Below are 27,531 nucleotides of genomic sequence, written 5' to 3'. Positions count from 1 at the left end.
ACTGAAAGCCCTAAAATACTGTAATGAAACAACATGCAGCCACTCTAACTTCCCATGTTCCCAAGAGAAAATTAAGTAAAATAAAAACAATTTTCTTACCTCATAACACACTATTCAAGTCCAGTATCAAAACAGCCACCCGCAGTTGGAAAGTTAACATTCCCTTTCAAAGTTACTCAAAAAGCCTTTTGAAATATAGTTTGTTACTATGTTTAAAGCTGATTTGCCTTCCCAAGTCGCAAATGCATACAAATATGCCCAGAGGCTCAAAAGAAATGGGCAAAGCCTTATAAATATTCATATACAACTAGCAGTTACACACTGTTTCAATAATTCAATGAGAAATCATAAAAAGCATTTGTCTTCAATTTGTGTTTATTTTTAGAAAATAAATGGCAACATATATACACTGTGGAGTCTGAATCTCCTCATCATAGAGTGTGAATGATAGTCCGGTTGCGAAGCTGCTGAATATACTCTTTGGCATGGTCAACTGCTGTCTTTGGTGGCTCAGGTGGAGGTGGGGGCCCTTCCACCAACTTCACAAAATAATGGCAATAAACCTTCTCCATGATCCCAAAGTGACCTCTGCCATGGTAGCGGATGCGTTTCAGGCACTGGCCTCGTCCTGAGGTAGACTCAGCTAAACGGGAAGAAAAAGAGAATTACAGGAAATGAGTGTTATCCACAAGCCTGATCAGCTGAGCAATTTCTGTCCTTTCCTTGACTGGATTCTGAGATTACATGGGCTCACTGGTTGGCTAGAGCAGGCTTGTCTCAAAACAACCATCTCCTGAACATTAAGGACCAGGCACTATTCTAGTGTTGAAGAAGTAAGAGTGCACAAGACTGGCAAGGCCCCTGCCTCCAAGCAGTTTACATTCTGGAGAAGAAAAATGTAAAATAAAATAATTTCAGTTAGTGACAAGTGCTGTGAATAAATCAGAACCAGATGACAGACAATGGTGGGGTGTAGGGGACTTCAGACTGGTAGTGTCAAGAGGCATCCCTGAGAAAGAGACGTATGATTTAAGACCAGAATGAATCATCTATGCGAATATCTAGGGGCAGGGTATTCCAAGCAGAGGAAAAAGCAAGTGCAAAGGCCCAGTGGTGGGAATGTACTTGGCTTGTTTTAGGAAAAGAAAGAAGACTAGCGTGCTGAAGCATAGTAAGCAAGGGGAAGAGGGGCACAAACAAGGGAAAGAGATTAGAGATAAAGCCAGGTCAAGATTACACAGGGCGCTGTAGGCTCAGGCAAGGAGTTTTTTATTTTATTCTAATTGTGATGAGAAGCCACTGGAGTCAATGGCTCCCAAATGCTGGTTCTCTGACAAGCCACATCAGACTAACCTAGGGAATGTAATTAAAATGTAGATGCTGAGACTTCACCTCTGTGGATTCTAATTCAGTATATTTAGGGTGGGCCTTGGAAATTACATCCTGGGTAAACACCCATACCACAACTCTCCCCAGAAATTCTGATTCACAGCCAGTTTTAGGAACTCTGGCACAAATGCCCCCTCAGCTCCCCTCCCCACTTCTGTGTATCAAAATTTGACCTTGAAAGTTTAAAGAAATATTTTAAATAGTATGTAAGGGCCAGGCGCGGTGGCTCACGCCTGTAATCTCAGCACTTTGGGAGGCCAAGGTGAACGGATCACAAGGTCAGGAGTTCAACCTTGGCCAATGTAGTGAAACCCCGTCTCTATTAAAAATACAAAAAATTAGCCAGGTGTGGTGGTGGGCACCTGTAATCCTAGCTACTCAGGAGGCCGAGGCAGGAGAATTGCTTGAACCCAGGAGGCGGAGGTTGCAGCAAGCCAAGATCCACCACTGCACACCAGCCCGGGCAACAGTGCAAGACTCTGTCTCAAAAAAAAAAAAGTACTTAAGAACTGTTCACCTGTTCACCCACAGTAACTCAAAGTAGTAGCCAGTCACCTTCTACAATTTTCTGAATGTATTTAGTCAGCTACTTGTTTAGTTAATAATTCTTTTAAAAAGGTAAAATCTACAGAATACATATTAAATTATCCATTTCAACACTCATCATTCTTATACACTTACTGTGACATAACTTTATAAATATAGGGACTATACCAAAGTATGCGCTTGACAACTCTCTAACTACAATATCCTCTAGTGAAGTGGGTTTCAGCAGAAGCCTGCTAGCTTTGCCAAAGTGAAAGCCAAGAATGAAAGTGAAAACTGCCTAGGATCTAAGTGAGATAGGGAAAGACCTACTGCCCTTTTATTAACTTCATTTAGTGGGCACTGAAAAAATGAGTTTACAAATTTCCAGAGAAAGCAGCATTACACAAATCACTTTATAAGAAAACACCATCACAGTGCGTCCCCTGGATCTACCTGTCTAGCGGAAACCTACAAATAAGAACAGTGAGACCAGAAAACTTCTAAAAAGCATTTTACAGGCCGGGCGCGGTGGCTCAAGCTTGTAATCCCAGCACTTTGGGAGGCCGAGATGGGCGGATCACGAGGTCAGGAGATAGAGACCATCCTGGCTAACACCGTGAAACCCCGTCTCTACTAAAAAATACAAAAAAAACCTAGCCGGGTGAGGTGGCGGGCGCCTGTAGTCCCAGCTACTCGGGAGGCTGAAGCGGGAGAATGGCGTAAACCCGGGAGGCGGAGCTTGCAGTGAGCTGAGATCCGGCCACTGCACTCCAGCCCGGGCGACAGAGCAAGACTCTGTCATTTTACAAATGTGATAGCTGCTTCTATCCCAAATCACTTCTCTATCCAGCTTGAGCACCAATTTCCAAATATTCAATGGATCACTAGATCACAATGATCAATCCCATCAGGGTCTACGTTGGCTCCCATTTCCCTTCTATCTCCCCCAAAACACAAGCTTACAGAGATCTGCACAAAAGCAGAAGCTCAATGCCTGCTAAATGTCAGTCATGATTCCATCTTAAAGCCATAAAAGATCACCTGCGTATCTTAAAGCCATGATGCCATCATTTCTTTATGTCAAAACAAAAACATTAATTTTTCTAAAACATCCTAAGATTCTTTAATACACTGTAATGGAAATACCCAACACAGCCACCCCGAGGTGTAAATGAAATTGGGACTTAGAGCACAGTTGCCAAACTGTTTTCTGGTTCCTCTCCTCCACTCTCCTCCACTAAGTCCATATTTAGGGGTTTCAAACTGCTTTTGTATATGGAACCATTTCAAGTAAAATGAAACAATATGTAGAAGCCTGATGTATAAAACACTGTAATGCTGATCTGTTCTTATTGAAACGTGGGTCAAGGAAGACCCAAAACTGTGCCATTCATTCACTCAGCAAACATTTTTGAGTTCTTACTGGGTACCAGGCTCTGTTCTGGGCTCCATGGATATAGTGGTGACCAAAATATCAAGGGTCTCCCTCCTAGACACCCCACAGAGCACAATTTCAAAACTACCGCTTATCGTTAATAGTTTTAAAACACCATCTTAATAACGTAAATCTCTTACCCAAACTTCTTTGATATAGCTTGAACCAAATGCACAGCCTGCCATGTTCAGTTCTCTGGAATATAGGCCCAGTCTACCCTTCTCATTTTATCTACTCGAGGTCACACTTCTACTTCCTTCATACTGCTCTCCTCATTGAACTACACTATTACTGCTTATTCCAACCTATGTACCTCTGCATGTATGGCTACCCCACTTTAAAAATCTCCTCTTCTCCTGGACATTCCTCCAGACTCCCAAATGCCTATGTCAATTTTTTCTAGAAAGTCTCCACAACTATTCTAACCCATATTGATCTTTTCTTGTCTACTCCAACAATACCATTTGTCTGTATTACTCCTTTTAGTCCCAAATCATATGCTATCTTTATAAGCATCTGTGTTTCATCTGTAAAGGTCACCTCATCAACCAAACTTATACTCTTTTTGTATTGCCCCAAAAGTTCACAATCCATAGGAACAGAAATAATTTTGAAATACATCATCTGCTAATTAATTTCATTTTTTCAATACAGAGGTCTCCGGTAAATCTAATCAAATTCTGAAATAAGTTACAAAGTTTTTCAAGTACATATAATACTAATGGTATACATGGTATTACTGTAATTCAGAAGAACATTGTATGCATTCTTCCAAAGAAATACTACTGTCAAAGAACTACAAGTGTTAAATGTTTTAAAATGACGCAAAAGATATAACATCACCTATTTAATGTGGATAGTATGCACACAGAAAGTACTCAAATATTTTTTGAATGAAAGAATACATTAAGATATCTCAAAAGTGAAGACAAACTGTGTTTTTCTATAGATAATGCCCAACAGGTGTAATGAATTTAAAATATTGCCAATATTTTCAGGCCAGGCGCAGTGGCTCACGCCTGTAATCCCAACATCCTGGGAGGCCAAGGTGGGTAGATCACCTGAGGTCAGGAGTTCGAGACCAGCCTGGCCAACATAGTGAAACCTCATCTCTACTAAAAATACAAAAATTAGCTGGGCGTGGTGACGCATGCCTGTAGTCCCAGCTACTCGGGAGGCTGAGGCACAAGAATTGCTTGAACCCTGGAGGCAGAGGTTGCAGTCAGCTGAGATCGCACCACTGCACTCTACCCTGGGTGCAGAGTGAGACTCCGTCTCAAAATAAATAAATACATAAATAAATAAGTATATATACACATAGCAAATATTTCCTATTAGTAGTATTTAGGTAAATACAAATCTTGAAATTGTAACAGCAGAAGCCCTCCCCTCCCACCTTCTCTTAGCCAATAAGACTGACGTACAAGATCAGTCATCACTTTCCCTAAAGTGATTCACTTTAGATGCCATGAATCACTAAGGAGAGATTATTAGTCCATGTCCACTTGTTAAGGTCTATTCACAGTGTCATTAGTCATCATTATAAGTTGGAAAGGGAAATGAACTTTCTAAATCTATGGTCATGCAACACCAGGCATTAGCTTTAGACCAATGACAGGCATTTGAAAGAATTACCATATAATGAGAATATATGCTATCAAAAAAGCACTTCCTTTAAAACACCTATACTTATTTCAGGGTACTGAAAGAACCATTGCTGAACCAAAATAGTAGCCAATAAGTAACTAGTCTTTCAAAACTCTAACAGAAGTTTATGGAATGAAATGTCTAGGCCTTTTCTAAGAACACGGTAAGATAAATCAGTTACCCACATTTTATGGTTAAGAATCAATAGTTTACTAAACTATTGATTATTATTAAGCTGTTTATTAAATAAACAGCTTCCCAGGCCTTTCCACTGGGGTTTTAAGTCCAGCGGGTCTGTGCCAAGGCCTAGGAATCTATATTTTAAATCACAACCTCAAGATGATTCTTAAGAAGAAGCTTGACAAATACAGAGATAAAATGTCTGACACATCATACTCTTCCTGAGGGTACTCATCTCTTTTGATTATGGAATTAGGCATCAAAATACTTAGTGAATGAAAAATTTTAAAAATCATAATATAAATCCAAACTTATTAGCCCTACTTAAGTGATCAACACAGAAGTAGATGAAAAGAGAGTACAGGTAAGGCACAGATTTTTCAGCAGAAATGTGCAAAAGAACTCTGGATTAAAAGATCAGACAATGTGGCTTATGCCTGTAATCTCAACACTTTGGGAGGCTGAGGCAGCAGGACAGCTTGAAGCCAGAAGTTCAAGACCAGCACAGGAATCTAAGTGACACCTCTATCTCTACCAAAAATTTTAAAATTAGCTAGGTGTGCTGGCACGTGCCTGTAGTCCCAGCTACTCAGGAGGCTGAGGCAGGAGGATGACTTGAGACCAGGCGTTCAAAGCTGCAATGAGCTGTGATCACACCACTGGACTCCAGCCTGAGTGACAGAGCAAGTCATCTCCAAAAATAAAGATAAAATAAAGGGCTATTTATGTAGGATTGGTTAAGCATATTTTTGCTTAATGGCAACAGTGGACCCTGCTCCTTCATTTGGAACAACAGGATTAAGCTCTTCATCCTATCTCTCTTTACAATTATTGAAAAGGATTTAAAGACGATTATTGAAAAAGGCTTAAAGACAAATCGTATTTCATTTGTATCTGAAGTCCATTAGAAAGTCTATCAGCTAAGAATCTCATATTCCTGTGAAACTGCATAAAATTAATTAAATTTGATTTGATATTCTGAGTCAGAGCAGGAAAAATCACCAAGAGGTTTTTAAGCAAATGGTCTTCTCCTCATCGCTTCCAATGATTCCAAGCTCTCGCTAACATTATTTATTCATAATGCTCCCAGAAGAAAATGCTTATGATTAACTACTATGACCCTGCATCTTCTGAGTTGCCATTTTGATTTCCCTCTGCATCTCTGCATGTATCAGAATAAAATTATACAAGATTCAGCTTTAAAATAAAGCATTTCAACTGAAAATCAACTAATTTGAATTTCAGGAGGTGTGGTGGCCAGCATCAATTCCAGGTGAGTTGAACTGAGATTTTAACCTAACCAGCACAGACACTATGTGAAAAAGTAGAATTTAGATAAACATTTTTCACTCTAATTGTTGAAAAATTATAAAATACAACTAATTCCCCGTGTAATGATTCAGCCCTTCCCGCTCCACCTGGAGAGTAGCTGTTCCCCATATCTCGAATTTAACACAGCTTTCAGTTAAATAATTCTTAGATATGTAGGTGTGGCAGATTGAGAACATTTTGCTTCAACATCATCTTTGTTTGATTATAAAACTGCTGAGGTTAGGAGTAATTGCTGCTGCAGTGAGAAAAAAACAATAACTCCAACCATTGCTCCACTTTCCCATGGTGCTGAGAAGAGGCAAGAGAGCTTTGTAATAAACATTAATCTCCTTCTCGGAAAAGAACTGTGTGAAGGTCTGCAGCAAAACAATTCCTTACATTTGTACAGAACATCATGCTTCCCAAAGCATTTTAACTTACATTAATTTAATCTGATGTGGAACAAGCATGTAAAAGCAGAGATAATGCTTCAGGATGTAGTAACAAAGGAGAACAAACATATCTGGGTCAACTGAGCCTTCCAAGGCCCCTTGGCTTTTACAATTCAACAGACTTCCATTTTGATAACTGGAAGGTTAAATTACAGGACACCTTTATGGATTAGGTACCTGGCTTGGCACATTATAAATAAACATTTTTTAAATGCACCTGTGATTCTTTATTTACCTCCTTGTGGTTGACAAACAACTTTAAAAATGTGTTATACTATTTGTTATAATATTACAATTAAAGTACCACTCTATGTACCAGTCTTGTTATCTATTATTTAATAATTATTAGCAATTGGTTTTATGATCTCAGTTTCATTACAGAACAGGTAAGAGTAAAACAGTACAGTTACTGTCATTTACACTAAATTAAAATTGACATGCATATGGCTGAAGAATAAGCCATTACTAGCAATTTTCATTGACAAACCAAGTCCTGAGGAGTTAGATATTAAAGACAGTTGTTAGATAAAAAATATGGCATTACTACTGGAAGACATTTTCTAATGCTAAGAATATTAAAAATCTTACCTATATATAAATTGGACCTGAATTCCACATTGTGGTCTCTCACTGCCATATCTTGTGCTTCTAAGAGAACCTTAAATAAGAAAAAGAAAAGCATTTAACTGGCTAACCCTGAAGTAAAATGGAATTAAGTTTCTCATCTCTCATGATCTCTGTACTATGACTGCTAATCACATGCTTCCATAGTCAATTTCAAAAAGAGAATATCAAATGATAAGAGTACAAAGGAGACAGGAGTTTTCCTTCCTTAGACCAAGAATTGTAAATGCAGAGAACACAGCCCATCCTACTAAGTTTTAAATGACATGTGTAAGCTATAAAGGAGATAGCGGCACTTGTAAGCAGTACCCTTGGGAAGGAACATTATGTCTCTGAGTCAGAAACTTGTCAAAAAGTTCCCAAGGCCGGATGCGGTGGCTCACACCTCCGTGATCCCAGCATTTCAGGAGGCCAAGATGGGCAGATCACATGAGGCCAGGAGTTTGGGACCAGCCTGGCCAACATGTCAAAACCCCGTTTCTAGTAAAAATACAAAAATCAGCCAGGTGTGGCAGTACATACCTCTAATCCCAGGTACGTGGAAGGCTGAGGCTGGAGGATCACATGAACCCAGGAGGTGGAGGTTGCAGTGAGCCAAGATTGCACCACTGCACTCCAGCCTGGGCAACAGAGACCCTATCTTAAAAAACAAACACAAAGTTCATGAAACTCAATAGCTTAATCTTACTGAAAAGTCTTAGCTGGGATGGTGGCTCATGCCTATAATACCAGCACTTTGGGAGGCTGAGGCAGGAGGATCGCTTGAGGCCAGGAGTTCGAGACCAGCCCATCTCTACAAAAGTAAAAAAATTGCTGGACATGGTGGCGCACACCTGCAGTTCCAGCTATTTGGGAAGCTGAAGGACGAAAATCCCTTGAGCTCAGGAAGTCAAAGCTGCAGTGAGCTGTGATCGTGCCACTATATTCCAGCCCTGGGCAATGGAGTGAAACTCTGCCTCTAAAAAAACAAAAATCTAATTAAAAACTAGAATAAAATAAAAATTCTTAAACTTTGATGCAGAGTAACCTTCAACATCAGACAAGTAGAGAAAATCATACTTGATACAATAATTTCCTTGAAGAGGTTATCAAATTTACTCTCCATGGATATCGAATTAACTTCCTCCAGAACACATTTTTGTAAAAATACAAGAACACATTTTTGTAAAAATATGACAATTGGGCCAGGCGCAGTGGCTCTCCCCTGTAATCCCAGCACTTTGGGAGGCTGAGGTGGGCAGATCATGAGGTCAAGAGATCAAGACCATTCTGGCCAACATGGTGAAATCCCTTCTCTACTAAATATTCAAAAATATTAGCCAGGCGTAGTGGCGCACATCTGTAGTCCCAGCTACTCAGGAGGCTGAGGCAGGAGAATCACTTGAAACCAGGAGATGGAGGTTACAGTGAGCCAAGATGGCGCCACTGTACTCCAGCCTGGGTGACAGGGCAAGACTCCGTCTCATAAAAAAAAAAAAAAAAGACAATTGTCAGAAATAACAGAAACCAGATCAAAATTTTATGCCTTAAAAGATAAAGAATGTAGTACATGGCTGGGTACACAACGAATACTTGTAAATGCATTCTGCATTGAATTAAATATAGCAAAATCATAGCATTACAAAGGAATCTTTTAGAAGTCTGAATCTACCAATCTCAACTATTTAACTATTACCACTAAACTGAAAGGTATGAACTGACTTTTGGTGAGAATTAACTGAATATATAGAAAATCATGCTGATATCCCCAGATGGTAAGGGACAATAATCAATACAACTTTTTGTAACAAGACTATTAAAAAAGAAAAATAGGCCGGACGCAGTGGTTCATGCCTGTAATCACAGCACTTTGGGAGGCCGAGGTGGGCGAATCACCTGAGGTCAGGAGTTCAAGACCAGCCTGGCCAATATGGTGAAATCCCATCTCTACTAAAAACACAAAAGTATTATCCGGGTATGGTGGCGCACATCTATAGTCCTAGCTACTAGGGAGGCTGAGGCAGAAGAATCACTTGAACCCAGGAGGCGGAGACTGCAGTGAGCCGAGACCGTGCCACTGCACTCCAGCCTGTCCGACAGAGCTAGACTCCATCTCAAAAAAAAATAAATAAATAAATAAAGAAAAATACATATGTAATAAAAAAAGAATATTCATGTTTCTAGAATGAGTCACCACAATTACCGTTAGCACATTTGTATCTAGTGAATTAGCTACATTTAGAGTTAGAAGGATCTTTAGGAGCCATCTAATCCAATCCCACATAGTTTAGGTGAGAAAAACAGAAACTGACTGGTTAAGGGTCTTGCCCAGTCACAAGAAAAAGATCAGAGAAAATACTAGAGTCCAAGGCTCTTGAGTTCCAGTCCAGGGCTCTTTCCATTAAGTTACAAAATTATGTAGTTATAAAAATTCTCCTTTATAGGAAAAAAAAAAAAAATCTTTGAAAAAGTATACCTTGAAGTTCAGCCTTGCTCCAAGAAATAAATAATATATATACAAACACAGATACATACACACAAATATACACATACATGTATACAAATATATGCACCAAGCCCCAAATCACTAAAAATAAAGTTCATCACATCATAAGCAGTAAAAAACAGATAAATATCTGGTGGAAATAAAAGCATCTCAGGAAATAAACACCTAAAGCACACAACATTCCTAAGCATACATACATTTAATAAACTGAGCACCCTAAATCTGTATTATACAAAATATGCATTTACAACAGAAAATTTATTCATAATTTAGGCTAAGCTTACTAATAATTGCAAAACAGCTGCATTCCCCAGTTCCCCATTCCCTACCACACCCAAACTTGTAAGTTTACCTCTCTAATTATTTTGGCCCCTTTTTTGTCATTGAATTCCAACTGAGCCAAAGCCTGGTCAATAGACATTCCTCGTATCTAGAATTAAAGGGTGAGAGACAAAAGAAAATAAATTAGTTTACAAAGTCAATGTTTCCTTTTCAATGAAAGCCTTACATGATTTGAGTAACTTCTAAAATCAGTGAATTGAACCCAAGCAAAAGAGAAGAAAACAAGTTTGAGAGGAGATACTATTCTTTTTTTTTTATTTTTTTTTATTTTTTATTATACTTTAAGTTCTAGGGTACATGTGCATAACGTGCAGGTTTGTTACATATGTATACTTGTGCCATGTTGGTGTGCTGCACCCATCAACTCGTCAGCACCCATCAATTCATCATTTATATCAGGTATAACTCCCAATGCAATCCCTCCCCCTCCCCCCTCCCCATGATAGGCCCCAGTGTGTGATGTTCCCCTTCCTGAGTCCAAGTGATCTCATTGTTCAGTTCCCACCTATGAGTGAGAATATGCGGTGTTTGGTTTTCTATTCTTGCGATAGTTTGCTAAGAATGATGGTTTCCAGCTGCATCCATGTCCCTACAAAGGACACAAACTCATCCTTTTTTATGGCTGCATAGTATTCCATGGTGTATATGTGCCACATTTTCTTAATCCAGTCTGTCACAGATGGACATTTGGGTTGATTCCAAGTCTTTGCTATTGTGAATAGTGCCGCAATAAACATACGTGTGCATGTGTCTTTATAGCAGTGTGATTTATAATCCTTTAGGTATATACCCAGTAGTGGGATGGCTGGGTCATATGGTACATCTAGTTCTAGATCCTTGAGGAATTGCCATACTGTTTTCCATAATGGTTGAACTAGTTTACAATCCCACCAACAGCGTAAAAGTGTTCCTATTTCTCTACATCCTCTCCAACACCTGTTGTTTCCTGACTTTTTAATGATTGCCATTCTAACTGGTGTGAGATGGTATCTCATTGTGGTTTTGATTTGCATTCAGGACATAGGCATGGGCAAGGACTTCATGTCTAAAACACCAAAAGCAACGGCAGCAAAAGCCAAAATTGACAAATGGGATCTAATTAAACTAAAGAGCTTCTGCACAGCAAAAGAAACTACCATCAAGGCTGGGCGCGGTGGCTCAAGCCTGTAATCCCAGCACTTTGGGAGGCCGAGGCGGGCGGATCACAAGGTCAGGAGATCGAGACCATCCTGGCTAACACGGTGAAACCCCGTCTCTACTAAAAAGTACAAAAAACTAGCCGGGCGAGGTGGCGGGCGCCTGTAGTCCCAGCTACTCGGGAGGCTGAGGCAGGAGAATGGCGTGAACCCGGGAGGCGGAGCTTGCAGTGAGCTGAGATCCGGCCACTGCACTCCAGCTTGGGCGACAGAGCGAGACTCCGTCTCAAAAAAAAAAAAAAAAAAAAGAAACTACCATCAGAGTGAACAGGCAACCTACAGAATGGGAGAAAATTTTTGCAATCTACTCATCTGACAACGGGTTAATATCCAGAATCTACAAAGAACTCAAACAAATATACAAGAAAAAAACAAATAACCCCATCAAAAAGTGGGCAAAGGATATGAACAGACATTTCTCAAAAGAAGACATTCATACAGCCAACAGACACATGGAAAAATGCTCATCATCACTCGCCATCGGAGAAATGCAAATCAATACTATTCTCTTTTAGTCAAAATGAAACAAACATTTTAACCATAAAACTGAGACTGTAATAGTTTCAATAACATTAAAGGACAGTAAACATGACAGAGACCACAGGTTGGTAACGACTATGCTAGGCATTCAAGGCATCTCCTTCTCCTATAGGATAAATGTATTACGTGTACATTTGCTGCTTCTGTCTCCCCTCATCTACACATTTCACTTCCTAGGGGAAAAAACATAAAACCAACTGTTTCAAAACAGGTTGAATCAAGTTTACAGATAAATAAGTAGATTTCCTGGATTCTCTGGTTATAGCCAAACTCCTGATGCCTTTTAGTATCTATCTATCCAATGTGATTTAGTTTCTCAGAAAAAGGTGAAAATTAAGGAAAATCATACATCTCTGAACAATCATTCTTTTGGTTACCTACCAATTGTATCATATTCTTCACAAATCTTTTTTGTTTTTCAAATCCTGGGGTGAGGGTTGGGGAGGGGAACTCATAGCTTCTTTCCTAAATTATTATATGGTAATAGTCATTGTAGCTTACCAATTTTGCCAAATACCACATCTTGTCTTTGCTATATTTTATTTGTCTTCGACAGTGGTAGATTTCCTTACAAATAGGAAAACAAAGGACAGAAAGAACATTTTAGCAGGTTTATCACAAAATGGCAGTAACATATACTGTTATTAAAGTTTTTACTGTCTAGGCCTAAAGAAAATGCTGCCATAAGAAACAGAAACATTACTAAGAATTTAAAGATTATTTCCCCCTACATAAAGTTGTATTTTTCCAAAGTCTCACTATGTTAAAAGATTACTAAGGGAGAAATAGAAACTATACAATGGCTGGTTTGTGTCATCACTTGCAACATTTCTATCCAAAGAAATACTAAAAGATTTAAATTAAAGTATCTTGAAAACATTTAGCTGATTAAAAGAACAAAAGAAAAGTACAAGAAGAAAAAGTTCAGTATTATTGAGGAGAAAAATGGCAAAATGGACAAAATAAGTGTTTTCATGTGAAAAGCCAATATTCTAGGTGTTTGGTCAAACAGCATAGGTTCTAGAATCAGACTGACTGGATTTGAATCCTAACTCTGTCATTTACTAACTACATAATCTTGAGCAAGCTACTTAACCTCTCTCTAATTTTCCTCTTCTGTAAAATAAATAAAATGATAATTAGAGGGAAATAAAATAACCTATTCCAAGAAACTATTTTATAGTGCCTGGCACATGGTAACTTCTCAGTAAATGTTAGCTTTTATTACCTTCTATTTAAAGTGGTAGGTATGTCCTGTTTAATTACAATGTATAGTTCAAAAAGCACTTTTTGCTCATTATTTCATTTAGTCTAACTCTATGAGTTGAGAGAGGAAATATTTTATATAAACTGAAAATCAGAGAAATCAAGTGACTTGAAGACCACAGGTTTGCAAGAGACAAAGTTGGAATTCAAAGAACAGAAAAAGTATGATACATCTGATACAATGTCTAACACATCTACTTTCCAAAAGTTCCTCTACTGACTCTAAAACCCACTTTCTTTCCACTACTATACCAAACTGCCACTTTAAAAAAAAAATTAGAAAACATGTGTTATGGGAAACTGTAGCAAGGAGATCTCAAAACTTTCTAACATTCTGACTCCTGCTGGACATTTTCAAATGCCTTAGAAAGAGCAGTTTTCTCAAGTGGCCATCTTTTAATATGTGGCAGATTTCAGCTGCAATAGAAGCAGACAGCCTGAAACTATAGCAATAGCCTAATTACATTTTCAGCAATAAAGTGTCCTGGGGAGACAGGGAGAGGAAAGAACTGTCACGACTGATAATAATAATCTGCAAAAATTAATCCACTCAATGAAATCTTTTATATAGAAAAGACCCTTTAATTTGTGCATTCTTGTGGTGGGATACCTTTAAACCTTAATTTTGTATGATTACCCTCAAATTTTACACATATAAAAAATTGTACTCCTGACCAGAGGATGGCAAAAAGGAATGAAGTGTTTACAAGAAAGGCAAAAATTACTCAATCATCCTCTTCCAAAACTGAAAAAAAACCTCAGCATTTACTTTGGGCAGGTGAAATGTCTAAGGGCACTTTCTAAAGATAAACGAGACAAAGTCTCAGTACGTAAGTATCAAGCAAATAGATAAAGTAACAAAGTTGGAGGTCGGAAGGCCTAGTTATATATCTCTGCCATTAACTGACCTATACAGCAAATTAGATAAAGTGAGGATAAGATACGTAAAATAGTTATTCAAACGAAATAAATGTATGTCTAAATTATAAAATGTCTAAATCAGTAACTTTTAAATAAATCAATTTATTTTTAAATGCATATAATAATTCAAATGAGGAAAAAGTGTTACCTAATAAAAGTTCTGGCCAGGCGCTGTGGCTCATGCCTGTAATCCCAGCACTTTGGGAGGCCGAGGCAGGCAGATCGCTTGAGCCCAGGAGTTTGAGACCAGCCCGGGCAACATGACAAAAACTCATCTCTACCAAAAATACAAAAATCAGCCGGAAGTGGTGGCACGTACCTGTGGTCCCAGCTGCTCAGGAGGCTGAGGTGGGAAGATCTCTTCAGCCCAGGAGATCAAGGCTATAGTGAGCCATGATTGCACAACTGCACTCTAGCCTGGGCAACAGAGTGAGACCCTGTCTCAAAAAAAAAAAAAAAAGTTCTAGGCCAGCTGCGGTGGCTCACACCTGTAATCCCAACACTTTGGGAGGCCAAGGTGGGTGGATCACTTGATGCTAGGAGTTTGAGAACAGCTTGGACCACATAGAGAAACCCTATCTCTACTAAAAATACAAAATTAGCTGGGCATGGTGGCACACGCCTGTAACCCCAACTACTTGGGAGGCTGAAGCACAAGAATCGCTTGCCCAGAAGGTGGAGGCTGCAGTGAGCCGAGATCATGCTACTGCACTCCAGCTGGGCAACAGAGCTAGACCTTGTCTCAAAAAAAAAAAAAAAAAAAGTTCTTATTAGAGCTTTATGAGATTCCGATTCACATTAATGTATTATTATCAGCATGTTGACTAATTCATAAATTAAAAATATGTCTCATATAGAAATGGTTGCTGGGGGAGTGAAGAAAAAGAGAAAAAATAAGAAATGGTAACTCAAGGAGTTTTGACAGTCTCATTACACTTTTCATTTATTTAACATAGCTTTTTTCAAAGACACTGCAAAAGTAAACTCAAGCCCAAATTAACAAGGTGTGACTATCATAAAGAAAGCCCTTTAATTTCTCTCTGGCTCATTTTCTTTATATGAAGCCCCATATAAGATGAAATCTACATAAGAATCTATATTCTTTGGAAATTGGTGCTGGCTAAACTACGAAGTTAGTCTTAAAAATATGAGGACTAACCTAAAACAACTCTACATTGGTAACGTTCATTTTAATTTACCGCTACAGGATTTGTTCGCTATCCCATCCACTATTATTTATTGACTATATATTCTAATGCAAAAGATCAGACTTAGGTAGAATGGTAGATATTACCTGGCCCTCTTTTCAGCTAGAGATAAAACTGATTTTAATAATGGTTGCAGCTGGCAGATTGGAAATTCTAAGAGACATTGTACATTATAGCACAGTATTGTGAACTATATGGCCAGTGAATACATTATTCCTGGCAAGTTAGGTATTTATGAAGGGTATCGGTATTCCCAGTCATAAAAGATACAACTGATACACCAATATTAAATTACTAAATACTATTTAAAGTCAGAAAATGTTCATATTTCCCAATGTCATAATTTATCCCCCAAAGGATTACTGAAACAAAATCTGTGCAAAATAGAGAAATTAAGGTTTTCCAAAGTACTTATATCAAATCGAATCAAATGTCTTCCCACAGGCACTTGTATAAGAAGGATAAACAATACAAAAAAGTTAATCAGAATAGTTTCATTAAATACAACACACAACAAATTACTGAACTGATAGTGTTCATCATTTGCTAGAGTTAAGCAGATGACATACTACCAACTATTTGCGTTTTGCCACTTGGGATATATCCTAAAGTACATTTTTTTAGTATTTAAAGATATAAAACAAACACACACAACAAAATTGTGCTGTTAGATTCTGGACTTGACAAATACTGTTATAATTTATTTCCAACTAATAACTGATTCCAAAGAGCTCAGGTAAGAAGCAAAAAAAGTTCATTACTTACAGAAAATTTTTTATTTATGATATTTGTGCAATTATGTAACATTTCATTTAGTAAATTTTGGTTAATTACAAAATGGAGACCAGCCTGGCTAACATGTCAAAACCCCGTCTCTATGAAAAATACAAAAATTAGCCGGGCGTCGTGGCAGGCGCCTGTAATCCCAGCTACTCCAGAGGTTGAGGCAGGAGAATCCCTTGAACCTGGGAGGCGGAGGTTGCAGTGAGTCAATATCATGCCATTGCACTCCAGCTGGGCGACACAGCAAGACTTTGTCTCAAAAATAATAAAATAAAATAAAACAAACAAAATGGAGTCAATACTTAATAGCCTAGACTGACAAATCTTTCAAGTTGTGATGTCATGACAAAATAGGAAAGTTGAAAAGTTATTTGTTTATTCTGTGCAGATAATGGTAAGATTAATCTCCAGCAGGAATCCAATGATTAAGTTCAAACTTTAGGTTCAAATTGCAAAACAAACAAGCAAAAAACAGTGTCTATATTCAAATATATAACACTGGAAAATCATATACACAATTTAAACATTGGCCAATAATTTAAGTCATTCTTGCCAACTCCATATGCTCCATCATTAAGAGCTACTCAGCAAGCCTCTCAGAGTCAAAAATCAGTATGTCTTAAACTCTTAGCTTAGTTTTAGAGTTAAGGTCCCTAATACAGGAAGTTAAGTAAAGACAAATAAGTAAAGAATAACAATCCTTTTCAACTATCAAAGAGATAAATCTAGTACATCTGTGTCAATTAGAGCAAATGGTTGTATAATTTTTTTAACACAGAATAATAAATCATTACTAACCACTTAAGAGTAAGAGCATTACCAGAATTAAGAGATTATTTCTACCCACGAACTTACTGCTGGTCTCCGAGGTTCTCCAGGCAGTTGCGGAGGATAAACAATTTTATTCTTCTTCTCCCATTTTCGAGAAATGTCAAGAGAAGCACTTGTGTGGATATATGATTGAGGTAAAACACTGAAATGAAAGAAGCCTATAAAACAACAGACACTTAGGGGACCTTTTTGTAGAGTTTACATATCTTTTGAACCATATCAGCTCCATTTTGATGAAAACAATTTAAGGATCACAAGTGGAAATATTACAGAGGTATTCATTAATAGAGACTACTTTTATTTTTTTTTTATTTTCATAATTGAGATTTTATTGGTTGAGGATCAGTACAGACATTTCAATTTGTACACAATTCTTAACAGAGACTACTTTTAAAGACAACAAAGAGCCAGTTACAGAGGCTAACGAGAGAAAGTAAACGCACATAAGTCAAACCGTTAATAGATATTAACCCAAGATTTCTTGCCCGGACTGGCCAATAACACTGTCTTCTATAAGTCACCCACTCCTAAGAAAGATTTAGAGAAGACATAATGAGCTCTCTGATCTGACCTGTAAGATTGTCCAACTTTGTTGAGTAACTAAGACAAATGCACAAAACAATTAGAAGACAATATGAAATCACGTAACTAAAATATAGGAAACAGCAGAGTATTTCAGAGGTGACTTCAGGTGAATCTTGAATATCGTTATTGATACGGCTTGGCTCTGTGTCCCACCCAAATCTCATCTTCAATTGTAATCCATACATGTTGAGGGAGGGCCCTGGTAGGAGGTGATTGGATCACTGGGCAGATTCCCCCATGCTGTTCTCGTGATACTGAGGGAGTTCTCATGAGATCTGATGGTTTAAAAGTGGCAATTTCCCTGCACTGTCTCTCTCTCCTGCTGCCTTATGAAAAAGTTATCTGCTTTCCCTTCACCTTCCTCCGTGATTCTAAGTCTCCTGAGGCATCCCCAGCCATGCGGAACTGTGAGTCAATTAAATGTCTTTTGTTTATGAGTTACCCAGTCTCAGGTAGTATCTTTATAGCAGTGTGAAATGGACTAATATACTAATTATCAGAGGAATGGGGCAACGACATATATCATCTATGCAGAGGTACAGAGTTGGGAAATAAGAGGAGGTCTGACTGAGTCAGAGAATTTGTTAAGTATTGGAAAATATTGGAAAGGTCACTGAGGCTAGAGTGGTTGTCTTTGAATGCTAAACTAATGGGCTGAGACTTGATGAAGATCCCAAATTCACTATTCCTTGACCTCTTCCCTCACACTTCAATTGCTTTAATAATATACAACTAGTCATTCTCCCTCTCCCATCTTCCCCAGCATCTGCTACTCCCCTGTATCACTAAATAAAATCATTCTTGAATTGTGTGCTAGAGTTTATCTTCGACTTCCCAATGATTTTCATCCTGCCAGAGCTAGTTACCAAGTCTTACAGATGCTTCCCCTGAAATCGTTCTCAAATGCTTTACCTCTTCTCCATTCTAATTGCCACCATCCTATATAGCAATAGCCTCTAGACTGATTTCTCTTCCATCAACTTGCCCAATTCCAATCCATCTTTCTCTGCTTGAGTACCAAATGAGTTACCCTTCTATAATTCAGAGCGACTCATGTCATCCTCCAGCTTAAAAACCTCTGTTGAAATAAGCAAATGAATAATTATGTAATATTCTAATACTATCCTTTTTTTTCAGTGTCACTGAGTACTGGGATTCTTGGTATGGAAACAAGCAGAAGAGGTTCAGCCAAAATCCAGTAAGTACTAGATCTCTCCACTGAAGAGGTGTAGAAGCAATGACCAATCTAGTAGCAATTAGCACCCCTACTTCCCAGATTACGGTCTTGAAATATCATTTCCTATTGAAGAAAACCAAAACTTCTGAGAGAAATGGCTGATTGCAGATCTCAAGCAGATAACGTACCAAATCAGCCTAGAACATCTTGTCATATCAGAAAGCAAAGAAGCCATCAAAGATTACCAAGGTCATCTCAAAGGCACTGAGGAGCCAACTTGTGGATGCCCAACAAGTCAAAGATGGGACAAGCCAAGCATTAATGAGGACAATAACTGTAGTAGTTATTGTCCTTTAAACATGAAATATGTTTAAAGCCATAAGTTCATAATAAAACCAGGAAAAATACAAATTAGTTACCATTAGAAGATGCTAGTGAGCCAACTTGTTATTTTAAAAACTGGTGAATGAAGAGAAAGAATGAAGAAAAAGACAGGACTTATCCTGTCTTTCCTATACAAACTGTACCATTAAGTTGCCAAGTAGTAGATGAGGAAAAGTTTGACTTGTATAAAGTTAGTAATGAAGGAATAGCAAATTATAATAGCATCATCTTGTAATCCTTAATAAACTAATGGATAAAGGAGGCGTTATGTGTCTCCTGATGAAAGAACACACCACCCACCATCCACAAAGTAGTCTTTCCTGCCCAAAATGAAACTGGGGGCTCAAGCCCCTAGATTCAATATAGGAAACAGAGAAAAGAGAACATGTTATGTAATATCATGGGGATGCACTCGGTAAAATCCAAGGTATGGAAAACGCTACAAAACAACCAATTGTCTCCAACAAATAAATTACAAGAAAAAAAAAGAGAGGGTTGAATAAAAAACCTACAGAGTAAGAGATTTAACAAAAATACCAATTAGTTTCAATGTGTGAACTATTATAATTTTAAAAGTATGACAGTTATGAAGCCATTGGAAGTTTAAATATCAAATGGATATTTAATGCTTTTTAATGAGATAATAGTGAAATATTTATGAAAATGATACAGTGGGGGGAGTGTTTCAAAATATGATGAGAGAGAATACAGGTTATAAATAAGATTGGCCATAAGTAGTAAGTGTTGAAGTTGGGTGACAGACACATGGAGGTTCATCAAACTGTCTACTTTTGCATATGTCTGGGCATATCCAAATAAAAAGTTAACACAGCAAACTTTGGTATTTCCCTACTGCCCACAATAGGAAGTCCAAACTCTTTAGTAAGACATGGAAGGCCTTTCGTAATCTAGACCCAACCTGCCCTTATGGCCTAGCCACATAGATGTTCATTGTTCTCTGAACAAGCCTTTACTCAAATTGTTTTCTCCTGCCTTATTATCTCCTGAATGAAATGCTTATCCTGTTTTCAGTTCTAGCTCAAACGTCACCTCAATGTGAAACATCACCTAATCTGTTCTCTGTTCATGATTCTCGCGTTAATACTTTGTTCTTGCCGGTCATACAGCAATGACTTGGACCACTGTACTATCATAAGTGGCCATAACAGAATGAGTTACTGTACTAAGTGTACAGATGTTGCGCATTTAAAGGGCAAGTCTGACTTTCTTCGTATTCTAGCACAAAGAACAATGTCTGGTACATGGATACTGAGTAAACATTTAACTCAGACTTATACACTCAAAGTGGTTGTATATTGGCATATTCTCATACAAATATGCAACTTGGAAAATTTACTTGGCAAACGAAACCTTTGTTTTTAGTCTTCGAGCCATTTAGACCAAAGACTCAAACAAATCTATTTTTCCAGTGTATCATTTTTACCCCAAGTTCACCATCTCCTATCCTAATACCAAGATTAGTGTCATCAAAATACCTAACAAAATCTGTACCTTTGCCTTCCACATTTAGGTTCCAATGTCTTAACTGAAAAGCACAAAATTAGGATACATGATGCATGAAGGCGTATTTTGCTAATGAAATATAAGCCAGGTGGTGACAGCTGAGGCTACAGAGTCAAGCAGACCTGGGTCTAAATCCTAACTCTAATTTACTAGGTGAATGGCCTTCGGGAAGTCACATAACTTTCTGGGTCTCAGTTTTCCCATCAGTAAATAGAATAATAATAATTACCTCATAGCCTTCTTAAGAAGCTCAAATGCAAGTAAAATACTTAACCTGACACTTAAAAGGGCTCAATAAACTTTAGATATTATTACTTGTAGAATGAGGAGAATAATACCTACTTAATACTATTGATGGATTAATAATTAATATAGTGCATCCTACAATGTCTAACCCATGATAAACACTAATGGCTAGTGTTATTTTTTAAATTAGGCCCTTTGGCCAAGTATGGTGGCTCATGCCTGCAATGCCAGCACTTTGGGAGGCCATGGTAGGAGGACTGTTTGAGGCCAGGAGTTCAAAACCAGCCTAGGCAACACTGCAAGACTTTGCTTCTGTTTTGTTTGTTTATTTTGAGACAGTTTCACTCTTGTCACCCAGGCTGGAGTGCAACGGTGCGATCTCAGCTCACTGCAACCTCCGCCTCCCAGTGTAGCTGGGATTACAGGGGCGCACCACCACACCCAGCTAATTTTTGTATTTTTAGTAGAGATGGGGTTTCACCATGTTGGCCAGGCTGGTCTTGTACTTCTGACCTCGGGTGATCCACCCATCTCAGCCTCCCAAAGTGCTAGAATTACAGGTGTGAGCCACCATGCCCGTGTTTTTTTTTCAAAGGGTATAAAAAATAAAACAAAGTTAGGCCCTTTGAACAGTTCATCTCTCCTGTCCCCACCCCCCAAATCAGTCCTGTGAACTGTAAGCTTTAAATACACAATTTCAAAGTTTCTTCTCAAGTTTATAATCATAAACATTTATGTTTCTATGTAGTTGTAATTAGTGAGTAGGGTACAGTATGTTTGTCACCTCTTTGGAACTTGGTTTCTTTGTCTGTGAAAAGAGGAATTGGACTACATCGTCCATAGGGCCTCTCCTAGCCTTAATTCTATCACTCACCTCATCACGAACAGCATGACAAAAACATGAACCCCTTTGCTACAAACCGATCTGAAAGATATCTTGAATCAGACCCATACCTGCTGTGCCCATCTAGCACAGTACCTTGTGCTCTTCAAATCTTCGATACATATTTGGTGAATTAAATATGTTGCTTCATAAATTAAGCATACTATGAATTTATAATGTCAAAGCTTTCTGAATTCTTATAATACTTTCAGGACTCAAATAATTCATAAACTGAATTATCAAGCAAAGACCAAACTACCATAATCAAATTAAATTAAAGTATTATTCCAAATGGGGTACTTAATTTAGAAGTACAGAATATTAAATCAAAAGTTCCTATGTGCCCTCTCCTGGCCAATTGCTGGGATAACACTCAACTAAAACAAAATGAAGCAACCTTAAAATAGAAAATACAGACAAATTCAAATTCTAATTCTAATTATCAGTTCTCATCTGAGAGTGACCTAAGTATCTCTGGTCACTTGCTCTTCCTTGAGACACTTTCTTGAGTTGGGTTCCAGGACACTTGGGGTTTTCTTCTCCCGTCTCTGGCTACTCCCCCACAGTCTCCTTTGTTGTTTCCTTGTCTCCCTCCCTGGTCTGTAAATGTTGGCTGCCTCAGGCAGGAACTAATCCTTGGACTCTTTCTATCTACACTCCCTCCTTTGGTGAAGTCAACCAGCTTTGCAGCTTTAAATATTATCCATGCATTGATCACTCCCAAATTTACATCCATTCTTTGCATTCTATAAACTCATATACCCAATTGCCTACTCATATCTCTACTTGGATGCTTACCGAACAGCTCAGATTTAACAAATCCAAAACTGAGCTACTAATATTCTCCCCAAACTTGATCCTCTGGAAGTCTTCCTAGCTCAGTAAATGGTTAACTCTACTCTTCCAATTGCTCAGGTCATAAACTTTGGTGTCACCCTTCTTTCTCACACCTCTTATCCAATGCATCAACAAGCTCTGTCAGCTGTGGTTAACATATTGCCAGAGTCCAACCATTCACTTACCTTCACGGCCACCCTAATCTAAGCCACCATGATCTCATACCTGAAATATCCAATGGTCTCTGCTTCCATCCTTGCTCCCCATCCCCACCCCAGTTTTTTCTCAACACAGCAGCCAGAAAGAACCACTCATAAACATAAATCAGATATTACCCCAATGCTCAAAACCTTACAATAATTTCCCATCTTGCTCAGAATAAAAGCCAAAGTATTTACAAAAAATACTAAGGCTCTATATGATTGATGACTCCCCCTTCCTCTCTGACCTCATCTCCTATCACTGTCCCTCTCCTTTTCGTCATTGTTCCTGACACCACCAGGTATGGTTTCTCGGAGCTGCTGCACTTACTCTTCAATCTGTACACAATGCTGTTTGCTCAGATGTTAGCACAGCATGCTTCCTCATTTCCTTCAAATCTTTACTCAAATACTATCTTTTAGTGAGGCCTTCCCTATCTAAAACTACAAGTTCCTCTCTCAAACACACATACTTCTTATTCCCAATCTCTGCTTTTATTTTCTCGTGAGCAGATGTCGCTATCAAATATACTCTATATTTTACTTATTTTACTTGCCCCCCTTACTATATTGTACACTCCATAATGGCAAGGGATTATTGTCTGTCCCTGTTCTCTGCAAAATCCTCAGTGCTAGAATAGTTCCCAGCTCAGAGCAGGCACTAAATACATATTTGTAGAATCAATGAAAGAATACAGAGACAGGTAAGGTAAGAGGACTGAGTGTAAATAACTATGCCAAAATTTTACACACAGTTGGAAACTGAGGAAAGCTTAAGAGGATATGCCCCATCTAAAGGGTGGTACAGCTGGACATGGTGGCTCACACCTGTAATCCCAGAGACTCGGGAGCCTGAGGTGGGAAGATCACTTGAGCCCAAGAGTTTGAGACCAGCCTGTACAACATAGTGAGACTCTGTCTCTTAAAGAAATTTTTTTTTTTTTGGCTGGGCGCGGTGGCTCACGCCTGTAATCCCAGCACTTTGGGAGGCCGAGGCACTCGACCATTTGAGTCCGGGAGTTTGAGACCAGCTTACCCAACATAGTAAAACCCCATCTCTACTAAAAATACAAAACTTAGCCAGGTGTGGCGGCGTGCCACCTGTAGTCCCAGAAAATATTTTGTTTACATCCTCACTTTGACATTTAACTGTGTAACCTTCAGTAAGTCACAAAACTTCTCAAATATATGCATCAGTAAAATAGGAGGCTTGGAATTCAAAAACTGAAAACTGTCAGTCAGCTAACAAATATAGCCTACAGAGTAATCCCAGCACTTTGGGAGAATGAGGTGGGAGATAATTTGAGCCCAGGAGTTTCAGACCAGCCAGGCAATAAAACAGGACTTCGTCTCCACTAAAAATAAAAAAAAATAGGTATAGTGGCGCACGCCTGTGATCCCAGCTACTTGAGAGGCTGAGGTGGGAAGATGGCTTGAATCAAGGCTGCAGTGAGCTATGATCATGACACCACACTCCAGCCTGGGTGACACAGCAAGACGTTGTCTTTTAAAAAAAAAAAAAAATTTTTTTTGAAAAGTGTGTATATATATATGTGTGTGTGTGTGTGTGTATACATATCCTGCAGAAATGTTTTATTTGGTCAGCAGCACTTTTCTTAACCTAATTCAATGTTTTTAGATGAGGAATACACTCTACTCACTGCCACAGGCCCTCCTACTCTCTCATTTTACATAGACAACTTTCCTTAGTTTTTTTATTTCTAGTCTGGGGCCTATATGCAATTAAGTTTCCAATCACTGGCCAGGCGCCTCATGCCTGTAATCCCTACCTTTGGGAGGCCAAGGCAGGAGGATCACTTGAGCCCAAGAGTTAGAGATCAAGCCTGAGCAACAGCAAAACCCTAAAAACTTAGCCAGGTGTGGTGGTATGCACCTGTAGTTCTAGCTACTCAAGAAGCTGAGATGGGAGCCCAGGAGTTTGAGGCTGCAGTGAGCTATGATCACAGCACTGCACTTCAGCCTGGGCACACAGCAAGACCCTGTCTCCAAAAAAGAGGAAAAAAAAAAGTTTCTAATCACTGAATCAGAGTATAAGCTAAGATTTTACGTGGTTATCAAGATCATTATTTGTACCTTTCTACTTAGTTTTCTTATGGTCATTTTCCCCACTAGAAAATCCAAAGTAAGGATTCACAAAATTATGTAATAACTTCAGAATTGCAAATAGCCTCAGAGATTATCCAGCAAAATCCAACACTCTTGTATCATGACATAGAGGAAAAGACTAAAGGCAAACTGCTTAAGTTTCTTGCTCAGAGTTTCTTAATACAAGTTGGTGCAAGACAATTCAAATCAACATCAAAATATTTACCTTGTGTAAGACCTTATGCTGGAGCTCAACAATAAATAAATGTCCCTACCTCTCCAAGATACATAACATACACAAGCTAGTAAAGGGCATAGACACATATACATGAAGCCATCATAGAAGGCACACATGCTAAAAAAGGAAGGAAAAACTAATTTCTTTCAGTTTTAGAGAGACCAGAGAAAACTTCCTGAAGGGAAAACATCTAAACAGAGGTTTGAATAATGGGTAGGACTGCTGTTATAGACAAGATGTAAGGGCATAGGAGGAAAAGCCAAGAAGCAAGTAAGTGCACAGTATATTCCGAAAAAGTAAGTAAATCAGCATGGTTGGCGGAAGAGTGATAGAAGATTATCTAGAAAGAGTACAGACAAATCCTAAGAGCTAGTGCTTCCTATTTTCTTCTTTAGCCCACCTCTTCATCCCCCTGGGACCCAAGAACTTAGAAAAAGGTCAAATATAATTGGGAACTCAGTAATAATTTATAATAATAAAAACACTAATGGCAACTAGAATTCAGAGTGGGATTATCATGTGCCACAAACATACTAAATACTTCATATGCATTATCTTGTTTGAACTTCATTTTAAAAATCTACTAGAGCTACGTGCATGGTATGTGCTGACGCAAGAGGATTGTTAGCCCTTAGGTTTGAGACCAGCCTGGGCAACATGGCAAGATCTCATCTAAAAAAAAAATAAATAAAAATCTTTAAATTTTTAAAAACCTAACAGGTAGTAATATAACGTTCATATCATAAAAGTGATAACTGAAGCTTATTAAGAATAAGTAACTTTTCCAAATTCACAGTAAAAAAGCAGATTCATATACAACTCATCTGTCTGCAAAGCCTATGAACTAAACCAAAGTCAATAACAAATGGACAGATCAGAAAATTTACAATCAGATTACCAATTTTCAAATACCGATTTTTTAAAAATTAATTTTTGGGGAGAAACACAACGACTACTTACCCTAACCTTTAATGAATGCTTTTGTCCTAGGGTTACGGAACGCTCTGGTATAAAGCTTCAAAATTTCCTACAACTGAGTGGCCTTAGGCAAGTTATGTTACGTTTGGGGGCTCAATTTCCTTGTCTGAAAAACGGGTATAGCAGTACCTACTCATAGAATGTTACGAGAATGAGTTAAGGCATATAAACCGCTAAACACAACGTCAGGTAGGACGTAAACCAGGGCTGTCCACAACACGATCCCTGCCCATGTAAGCAAGTAACCAGAGAGGTAACTTGAAAAGTTGAACGCTTCCATATGGAGATGGAACAGTCTAACCTTGTCCAGAAAGATCACAGTAGACGTTCAGAAAACGCATTTACAATGGCCTTTGGGTTATGGGTAATCCTGATCCCTGCAAAGCTTATGCAATAAGGTGGCGAAAAATAGAGTGACAAAGTAGAGGCACGGGCTGTCTCATTCGCCTCAGTAGCCCCAGAGCCTAAAGGACAGTGAGGCACACAGGCGCTCAGTTACCAACTGGCAGAATAGTCAAGACGCCTTGGGCCCTTCTGAAACTCCGAAGCGAGAGACTTACCCCAAGGCGAGCTTCCCCTGGCTCCTCAGGTTCTGTTTCCATAACGCACCTGCAACATCAACACAAGCCGTCAATTCAGATTCCACCTCGACTCCCTTCTGTCGCTTAACCACTAATAAATCCTTACCCAACGATCCCAGGACGGCCGCCGCCATCTTCCGCCCGCCCGCTACGGAAGCCTCAACAGTTCAAGCGCCTTCTGGACAGCACGCATGCGCAATACTCCGGATTTCCTGTGGGGCTCTCCCACAAGCAGTACTTACACCTGTGGTGCTGTCACGAAGACCGCGAGCACTGGGCCGGCGCTCGAGGTGTGGTCAGGCGAGCCTGGCTTGGGAATGAATGAATTAATAAAGGCCGAAAGCGCGTGGGTTTCCGAAAATTCACCTGGATTCAGAAAAACTGCGAAACCCCACTCACAAACTCGAAAGGAGTAGGGGAACAGAATACGTGAACAAGCCACCTAATCTGGTGGCCCTCCGTTTTCTTTTCAGAAATGACTAACGCTAGGGCACAAGCTTGTCGTAAAGATAAGTTGAAATCTTGTGAAAGCTATTTTATTTCATTTTATTGAAACAGGGTCTGTCTCTCGCTCAGGCTGGAATGCGGTGGCAACGACCTAGGCTCACTTCAGCCTCGACCCCGGGCTCAAGCCACCTCCCACCTCCGCCTCCC

At 38.9% G+C, this 27,531-nt stretch overlaps 1 protein-coding gene across 1 annotated transcript; it reads right to left on the bottom strand.

Annotated features, from left to right (window-relative positions):
* Positions 1-357: 357 nt before the first annotated feature.
* Positions 358-27,078, bottom strand: MRPL22 (mitochondrial ribosomal protein L22). The gene is made up of 7 exons (XM_033180716.1): positions 26,984-27,078; positions 26,857-26,905; positions 17,163-17,280; positions 12,631-12,696; positions 10,404-10,481; positions 7,531-7,600; positions 358-643 (listed from the first exon to the last, which is right to left on the bottom strand). The coding sequence occupies exons 1-7, from the start codon at positions 27,009-27,011 to the stop codon at positions 432-434; spliced, it is 621 nt and encodes a 206-aa protein (XP_033036607.1). The 5' UTR covers positions 27,012-27,078; the 3' UTR covers positions 358-431.
* Between the last annotated feature and the right edge of the window lie 453 nt (positions 27,079-27,531).

The sequence above is a fragment of the Trachypithecus francoisi genome, unplaced genomic scaffold (assembly GCF_009764315.1).
Source record: "Trachypithecus francoisi isolate TF-2019V2 unplaced genomic scaffold, Tfra_2.0 Lachesis_group2, whole genome shotgun sequence".
Lineage (NCBI taxonomy): Eukaryota > Metazoa > Chordata > Mammalia > Primates > Cercopithecidae > Trachypithecus > Trachypithecus francoisi.
Note: the sequence above shows the minus strand (reverse complement) of the source record. Positions and strands in the feature narration are given on the sequence as shown.